The following is a 9,428-nucleotide window of genomic DNA, read 5'->3' on the forward strand; positions in this document are numbered from 1 at the left end:
CTAGAAGCCAGACACATGCCATTTAATGGATGTTCCTTACCACCACTTCATAAGAAAATAATATGCACCACAACTTGATACAGATAAATATCTGTACTAATGAGGACATGAAGTTGTCTTAGCTTCCACCTCTTTCATGGGTCACAGTGCACTTCAGTGAGGGAGCATGTAGGTGTTGTTTGTACCTGTTCTACTGCCTGCTGCTGCAAAAATATTTAGATGGGATGAAATAGGGACTTAGAATAGTGAGAATTACTGCTAACAGCAATTCAGTACATGCATTACTTTTGAGAAGCAGAATAGCCAAGGGCTTCATGTTTGAATAATTCAAAGCAGATACTTGACTAGAGATGATGTTCATGATTATTAATAGAAGTACATACATGTTAAAATTCTTATTTATAAATATTACATACTACAAACTAATAGTATAGATGGTTCCATGGCCAATAATCCTTCATCATAATTCATCATAATTCCACAATTACATTACATTCTCTCTGGTCTAGTTCAACCCACAAGCCCTAAAGTTGTAACTTGAGGTTGTAATGTCAAATGACAGCCTGTTCACCATCACTGAGCTCTGGTCAAAGGAAGAACTGTAGGTAAACAAACCAAATGAGATCTGTAGGAATCATTCATGCACCAGACAGACTGGAGCAGGTAAAGTGGCAAACCCTATAAACTGACAAACCTCAGTAAAATTGTCTAGATTAGATCTGGTTCCTTGCTGTAAGAAGCTAAGCTTGGTTATTTCCTTCTACTGATTTCCTTGCTTTGAATCTACTCCATTCAGGTAGGTTATCACTGTCTAATATAAAACCTTGGGATCAGATCATGCTTGTTAAGACTCCAATGAGTTATCTTCTAGGACGGAATTGTCTATATTGAATATTGACACTTCCTGTATACTAGCTAAGTATATAATCTAATTTTCACAGCTTTCACATTGCGAAACATGTCTCACACATAGATTCTAGAAGAGAGATTTCTGACGCTATTCCACTGAGCTATACCGGGGCAGATGTGACCCCTTATCAGATATGACAAGAAACGGTAGTATGCTGTCAACAACTCTATACAAAAGTCATACATAAATGCATATTAATTGTACATGGCAGTAAACAGGATACAGCAATTTTGCATTCATTTAATGGAAGAATCCAATATCTCCTCATAATCTTGCTTTTTCAAGTCCTTCCAAGACAGTTTATAACATGCAAGGAAAAATACACTAATGATGATAACAGCTCCTCCAATCATATCATAAATGCTGGGGAAGATGTGTAACACAAGAAGCTGAAGGATCATGGCTATCACAATCTCCAGGTGCTGCACCGTGCTGACCAAAGCTGGATGGAACTTGTTCAAGGCATAATAGACACCCAGAAAAGCCACTGTGGAACATATACAGATGCCAATGAGGTAGCTCCAGCTTTCTCCATTCAGTGGAATTATTGGCTCTTGGAGGAGAAACATTGTGGAGGCTCCCCACACTGTTCCAGTCCAACCAAAGGTAAACAGTGCTGTCCACATGCTGACATTATCCTTAATGGACCTGTACACTATCATAGAGAGAGCTGTAGTTAAGCCTGCCATAACTGTCATGGTATACCCAAAGGCCTCCTTCCAGATATTCAACAGAGAATTTTCTTCATCAACAATGTTGGGGATCATGACTAGGCAAACACCAAAGATGCTACTCACCACAGTAATTATATCAATGTAAGCCATTCGCTCATCAACTAGTAAAAATGCTAAAATGGCACTGAAGACAGTGGTAGTAGCTCTCCACATAGTAGTCCCATTGCTTGGGGGTACTATTGCAAAAGAAGTGTAAGCGCAGGTAATGGAAATAACATTACATACTCCATAAAAGAACAGTCGCAGTCGGAGGCCTTTTGGCCCAAATGGGTCCTCGTGGTAGTAGCACACGACTAAGACAGAAAACACTTGTAAAACAGAACGAATGAAGATCAGTTCTAAAGATGGCACTTTGGAACGATCAGAAGCAAGTCTAGTTATAAGGGCTACACAACCATGGGCTAAAGCAGATCCAAAAAGCACAGCCCAAGTCTTTCTAGACTGAAAAATGCTTCTATCTACAAAACCTTGGCCTTCCCCATTCTTGTCGGCTTCTGGTTTTTGTCCTGTTTGAGATGGGATGTCAATAGTCCCAAAGAGGGACCTTCCTTTCCGCTGCCCCTCACTCAGCAGTCTTCTTTTTGGATTATCTTCTGCAAAACTCTCATGGTCTTCATTAGCTTCTTCACACTCCTCTTCTCCAGGCTGGGGATAATGGGAAGTATATTTCACTGTCACTGTGTTGGGATGAATTTTCACTCGTTTTTTCACTGGATATTGTTTGGAAGGTGAGGCATCCATTTCCTCAGACAATTAGGACTGATCATAAAGAAAAACAAAATATAATTCATTCAGCAGTGATGATCAAGTTGCAAGTCTGGAGTAATCCTACCTCTAATCCTAATATTTTGTCAATGCCTTAGGTAAGCAGAGCTGGCTTTGAGAAGAAACCAAAGTCTTAATATAAATAGCCATTAAAGAAATAATGTTGACAGGAGATTATTATGCTGTGCCATAATCATCAATGCATTTCTACTGTTAGACCTTTTAAAATTTATGCTTGATGTTTACTTCTCCTGCAGCAACCACTGTTTCCTCCTCCTGCCTTAAATTATACTCCTGTAATTCAAAAAATGGTTTATTCCAAAGGCCTCTTTTAATCTAATTAAAATGTAATAGATTTCATTTTGAGCCAGAATATAAAGAAATTGTGTTGTTGGATATGTCACAAATCAGATTTGTTATGTTACTTACGATGTTTCAAAAGAGTTTGGCCTTGTAGGTATGCATACTTGCATTGTGGGTGAGAACCAAGTAGTATGCATGGACATTATATAGCTATAGCGTATTGTGCAATTTATTTATTTATTTATTTATTTATTTATTACATTTTATACCGCCCAATAGCCAAAGCTCTCTGGGTGGTTCACAAAAATTAAAACCATGAAGAGCATAAAAACAACCAACAAATTTAAAACACAAATACAAAAACACAAATACAAATCTTGCACATACAAAGAGCTCTGCTAGATAAGAACAAATGTCTATCCAGTCCAGCATCCGGTGTCCCACAATGGCCAACCCGATGCTTCTGGGAAACGAACAGGCAGCACAGGATGGTAAGAGCCCTCTCCTACTGTTTCCCCCCCCCCAGCAACTGGCATTCAAAGGCATGTTGCCTCTGATCCTGGCAGTAGCATATAACCATCATGTCTAGTAGCCATTGATAAAGCAGGCCAATCTTTATATGTCATACGCCTGTTCCTATGACAGTCATTTCCAAATCTCTGCAATGGTATATCAGGTTCATCTGGCTTTGCTAACAGAGCTGTCTCTGTCATGTCTAAAAACCTTTAGGATGCCACAAGTCACCCTCAGTTCTATTCCTCTTCCTCCTAATTCTGTGCTATGCAACAGCTTTAGTGATAGTAGCTTTTTCTAATGGTACGATGTTCTGGATCTGACTGGAATGCTAGTGGATTGCTGCTGCAGGTTGTGATTTTGTGTGTAAGTCAGTGTGCTAAATCCTAAATATATTTTTTCTTTTGCAGTCACAGCAGCTTGTAAGCCCAACCCTAAAACTTGAAAGACTAACACAAGAATGAATTTTTCTACAATTTGAAAACATTGTACTAACGCTGTCAATTAAAACAGTTCAAATGCCTATTTTAATATTGTTTTCTTCTTATGGAAGTATGGATTAACTTTTTACAACCTAATCCCTGACCTTTCCCCCACTTCCTTAACTGTGCAGTACATGAATGGCATAAGACACATTGCTTTATAATTTAAGTATAAGAAATATTAAGTTAGGAGATACTAAGACAGTGGGAATGATGAATAAGAGAATGTCAGCCTCTATGTCATTGTAAAATACAGGGAAGGAATGAGATATCCTCAGAGCTAGTGAATGCCAATTTAAGAGATTTCAGTACCATTGGTTCTCAGTAAAATGTAGATAAGAGAGTGCTCCTTCTAATACGTATGACAGAATTCCTGGCTATAATATCAGCTAGTTACTGCGATATTGTGAATTCAAAACACTCAAAAGTTGCTGTCATATTTCCCTGTGAAACCCATTCATGATTTGATGAGATGATAGCTTTAAAGTCGCATGCCTGAAAAAATGTGATGCACGTTAATGGAAACAGAAAGGTTTTGCACCTTAAATAGGCAGCTGTGATGTAATTTTATCATGCAAAAAGAAAGAGTAAAACAACCAAAGGAGGAAAAAGAATGATTTACCTCTTGTAAAGATGTCGAGTAAGTGATCACCCCAAAATACGTCAAGGACAAGAGACGTTAAAGAGAGGAAATCTGCTTTCCAGTGTTCAGCAGCGTGTCCATTTCTGTCTTTATATTCAAAGAAAGCAGGCAGAATTGGCGATCGCTATTTGTGAATCCAAAGGTATTGGGAAGCCAGAAACACAGAGCCAAATGTTGTCAGTTCAGCATATATGCAGACGAAATAATGTAGAATATCTTTTTGCTACCCTTTCTTCTGCGTGCACATAAGAGGCACTGGAGAAGAGAAGCTACAGCTAAAGAATCAAATGCAATGAATAGACTGGAAAAAATGAGCATGCTCAGTAAAGCTCAAGGGCATTTGACAACACGGTCACCACTAACTGTGGAATAGAATAAATATTGTTCTTACTAGTTATTCTGACAGTGAAACATGTGTTTTTAATTATATGTTATCAATTTAGCAACAGGACTTTTATGTTCCCTTCTTGATAAAAATGAAAGAAAAACAATTTCAGAAACAAAATATAAAACATGTATGCTTTTCATGACATGCATAGCTCAAACATTAGTTTCTGCCTCCTTAGCAGCAAAGCCAGATTTTTAATCAGCAGCATCTTATAAGGAAGATATATAGAGAGGGGAGGAGAATGAACCCCTGTTATCATAGTAAATACATTAGATTTATTTACATTTTTAGGCATGGTGTTCAATGATAATGTACATCTTCTAAAAATATGTAAAAGAGTGTTTCATAGACAGGGGGAAATGTTTAGCATTAGGGGTCTTAAGATAGTTACCAATTTGCCTTGGTTAATTCAATGAATGAGATGACTCATTTCTCATTTATACTGCTGTAATTCCGCTGAAATAAATAGGACTGCACCAATCATGAATTCTAAAATACAGGGAAAATGTGCTGACTGATTACTTTTGCCAATATTAACTCTTATGAGTTTGTTTATCTAATGTCTTGCATGATGCAGATTAAGAAGGTTTACCCAATAATAGTCAAGTACAAATCTAACACTCAAGGTTCCTTATTTCTCAATTACTAGTACATAAGAGCCATACTCTGGCATTCTGTTCACACAGTGGCCCACCAGTTGCCCATGGGAAATCCACAAGCAGGGCATGAGTACAACAGTGCCCTCCCAGACATGTTCCTCAGCAACCGTTATACATAGATTTACTGCCTCTGATATTGGAGATAGTAGAGGCATCAGGTCTAGTAGCCATTCAGCAACAAACTATTTACAAGCTATTATCCCTTTCTTCCTATCATCATTCATTTATTATATTTCTATAGCACCCAACAGCCAAAGCTGTGGAACATCACAGTTCCACAGACTAGGGCCTTGGCTGTAGCTCCCTACACTGGAAAATCCCTAAGAGCATTCAGAAATCTATTGGATTCCATCTATCTTCTGGGGTGGACCATCCAAATGGGTCGTTCATCCTTGCAGGAGGGAAGCAATACCGTGAATTCAAATTTCACCAGAAAATTGTCTAACCATGACAATGGGATTATTTGGACCCAATTTTCAGACTACTCATCTTGTAGCTTGGAGCAAAGACCAAATCAAGGGTATGCCCCATTTCTTGTGTTGGCCTGATGACAAACTGAAACAACTTCATGGTTGCCATGGAGGCCATAAAGTCCTGAGATGGAGCACATAAAGCCCCTTAGCCCCTGTCTCTCACCCAGGGTAAACATAAACGAATAAACTGAAGACAAGATGATGTGTGTAGTGTAGGGTGGTACAAATGTTCAAGAGCATGGGCTAACTAATAAGAGCAATCTGTACACGCATTCAAGAATGTTCACATGCTAAGAGATCTCCAAATGATATGACACACACTCATTTTCTTATACTGGGATATTGTGTTTTGATATTAGCACAATGTGAATAAAGCTTACATTTCCTCAGCATCTCTGTGAAATGTAATTTTAAGCCCAATGGTACCACGTCGATGGAGGATTAGACCATTACCATTTCCCTAGCCACACTAAAGAAACGTCTCAACCTCTCCTTGAATTAAAATTGGGGTCTTTTAACATAGTGCCCATGGGCACCAATGTGCCTGCAGACATCTTTCTTGGCACCCCCAGGCTCCCTTACCGTTCTGATTTTTATTTTATTTCTTAAGTTATAATTATTTTTTATTTAACTGAGGTTCTGGCAGGCTGCAAAGCAAAATGGTGCTTTTCAGCACCATCTTTATTTTGATTCAAAAGAATAATTTTGTATTTTGGAGTTCAGACTCCATCACTGCTTTGTACTTAGGTTCTTGGGCTAGTTACTGGTTTTTTTTTAGTTTGCTTTCTAGTAAATAAGTGTTTTGGGATCAGTGATTCCCATCATGGCAACCATTTTATGAATAGACAAACCTCATCCTTTAGCAATTTATTTTGTGAAGGCCCACAACCTCTCAAAAATCCAAATGTGCCCACCAACCTAAATTGAGAGGATAGTAATACATAATTTATTCTAACCCCATTATTCAGCAGCAGAAGGCAAGTCATGAGTTATGTAGAATTTACTAGTATTAATACTATGCTGTTATCTTACATCAGCACCATGGACTTCTACAGGGAGAACATATGTAGCCAACAGAAGGAAACATGGCTAGAGTATATAAAATTGACATGGTAGAAACATAGCTTAGGGACACTGCAGGTTTTATGGAACAAATAGGTTCTGGTATCCAGATCATGGTACAACAGGATTGTTTTCCTAGATTTTTACTATTAGTATTTGAAAATTATTTCTAAGATACCTAATATTGCTAAGGACTGTAAAAGGTGTTTGTTTAGGAAAGGTTTTGCCTGCAGGTTCTCAATCTAGAGAGAGATTGGGATAAAAGGAAAGGGAAAGTAAAAGGTGACGGTAGAGCTCAATTCAAAATGTGAGAACAAAGTGATAATTAATTAATTATATTTTTAATCCATCCAATAACAATCCATTGTCTGGGTGGTTTACAAATGGTTAAAAGAATAAAATAAAGTTAAAAGAATAAAATACAGTAAATGTTAATAAAAACATTTAAAATCAGAAACAGTTAGTCAAAGGTGAGTAGGTGAATAATTTCAGTACTAAGGAGTAGCAAAGCAAGACAGATGCAGCTATGATGCTGAAGATGTAGTTGTTTGGCTTGGGGAGAATGATTTCCAGAGGGATTGGGAACAAGGTATGAAGTAGAGAAGATAAACAGGAAGCTGTATGAACGTGAAGACATTTATTATTAAGTTAAAAGGTGATGTAGGAGGTGAGAGCCAATACACTTGGGAATGTCATCACAGAAAATGACATAGACATAGCAAAGAAGAGAAATAGCAGAAAAGGCACCAGAAATCTTAGACAGAGGGATAAAAAGATCAGAGAGAAAGCTGTTCAGCTGAAATTAGCAGTGTAGAAATATTACGCTTCAAAACAACTGATGTCCATTCTGAGACCTCTTCTTATAGTGCTTTGCTGGCAAACACCCAATTCATTTGAATATAGCTTTGTTGTTTGCTCAACCTCTATTGACAATATGTAGATTTGATCAATGTTTGGTACTCCAGAATGTTCCAGCAATGTGTCAATATCATACAGCTTTGTAAAAATGGTTTTGATACTTCCTGCTGCTATCTTATCAGTTAAGGTTATTAGTTACATTTATGACAAAATATGCAGAGTTGCTTTGGAGATTGAAACATTTGTACTCTAATGAAAGTGAATTTACATGTTTACATGAATTTACATTCAGTTACATACTGAATTGCTTGTTTTTCCTCCTAAACCTTCTCCTCATCTCTCATTCTCTCTTACTGTCAATGATGTTACATTTACTCCAGTCAAGGAAGCTCGTAGTCTTGGCTTTATATTTGATTCCTCGCTCTCCTTTATTCCTCATATTGAGGCAGTAGCTAAATCCTGTCGTTTTTTCCTGTATAATATTGCCAGGATTCGATCATTTTTGTCTGTCTCTTCTGCCAAGACTCTTGTTCATGCATTGGTTATTTCTCGGTTGGACTACTGCAACCTTCTTCTCACTGGCCTTCCTTCTTCTCACATCAGTCCGTTGGTTTCCGTTCACCACTCTGGTGCTGAGATCATCTTCTTGGCTCGCCGCTCTGACCATGTAACTCCACTTCTGAAATCTCTTCATTGGCTTCCAATTCACTTCAGAATCCAATATAAACTTCTGTTGACCTACAAAGCTTTTCACTGTCTAGCTCCTTCCTATCTTTCCTCTCTCATCTCACACTATTGCCCCGCTCGTGCTCTTCGCTCCTCTGATGTCATGTTTCTCACCTGCCCAAGGGTCTCCACTTCCCTTGCTCGGCTTCGTCCATTTTCTTCGGCTGCCCCTTACGCCTGAAACGCTCTTCCAGAACATTTGAGAACTACAAGTTCAATCACAGCTTTTAAAGCTCAGCTAAAAACTTTTCTTTTTCCTAAAGCTTTTAAAACTTGAATTGTTCTGACTTTTATACTGCCTGTTTGGTGCATTCTCTTACCCTACTTATTGCTTTATTATGATTTTATTAGAATGTAAGCCTATGCGGCAGGGTCTTGCTATTTATTGTTTTACTCTGTACAGCACCATGTACATTAATGGTGCTATATAAATAAATAAATAATAATAATAATTCAGTCATTTTAAAGTGAGACATTTCAAACCTCCCAGATCCAAGTCATATTTCCTTCACATTTACAGTGCAATCGTATGCATATTTACTCAGAAGGAAATCTCACTGTGTTCAATTAAACTTAGTACTGAATAAATGTGCAAGTGAAGTCATGCAATCCTAAACACCCTTGCTAGTCTCACTGAACCCAGTGGGATTTACTTCTGAATAAACAGATATCAACATTGCACTGCACATATGCAAAGGAGGCTGGTGCCTTTAATAGTTGTATAAAAGAGGCAAGTTCACAGGTACAATTGTTCGCCTCCCAGTGAAGCACTTTGCCTTGCCAGGATCAGTGGGAAAGTAATTTTAACCCACCCACCTCTTATATGGTAATATGCATTATTTCACTTACTCCCTTCAAAACATTATCAATCAATCCTGTTTCGTTTGGCACCTGCTGAAACTCTAGCACTGA

General features: G+C 38.0%; 1 protein-coding gene across 2 annotated transcripts; it reads right to left on the reverse strand.

The window, feature by feature from the left end:
- Positions 1 to 465: 465 nt before the first annotated feature.
- SLC35G2 (solute carrier family 35 member G2) lies at positions 466 to 4,889 on the reverse strand. 2 transcript variants are annotated; one of them, XM_063131538.1, is made up of 2 exons: positions 4,330 to 4,822; positions 466 to 2,403 (listed from the first exon to the last, which is right to left on the reverse strand). In XM_063131538.1, the coding sequence occupies exon 2, from the start codon at positions 2,383 to 2,385 to the stop codon at positions 1,147 to 1,149; it is 1,239 nt and encodes a 412-aa protein (XP_062987608.1). In that variant the 5' UTR covers positions 2,386 to 2,403; positions 4,330 to 4,822; the 3' UTR covers positions 466 to 1,146. The 2 variants fall into 2 exon arrangements, 1 of the variants encoding a protein (XP_062987608.1); XR_010025700.1 differs by lacking the exon at positions 466 to 2,403 and adding an exon at positions 4,077 to 4,202 and having other exon boundaries at positions 4,330 to 4,889.
- Between the last annotated feature and the right edge of the window lie 4,539 nt (positions 4,890 to 9,428).

Source organism: Elgaria multicarinata, chromosome 8 (assembly GCF_023053635.1).
Source record: "Elgaria multicarinata webbii isolate HBS135686 ecotype San Diego chromosome 8, rElgMul1.1.pri, whole genome shotgun sequence".
Lineage (NCBI taxonomy): Eukaryota > Metazoa > Chordata > Lepidosauria > Squamata > Anguidae > Elgaria > Elgaria multicarinata.

Excerpts from the sequence above, each read along its gene's own strand:
- SLC35G2 (XM_063131538.1), bottom strand. The coding sequence starts at position 2,385 with ATGGATGCCTCACCTTCCAAACAATATCCAGTGAAAAAACGAGTGAAA.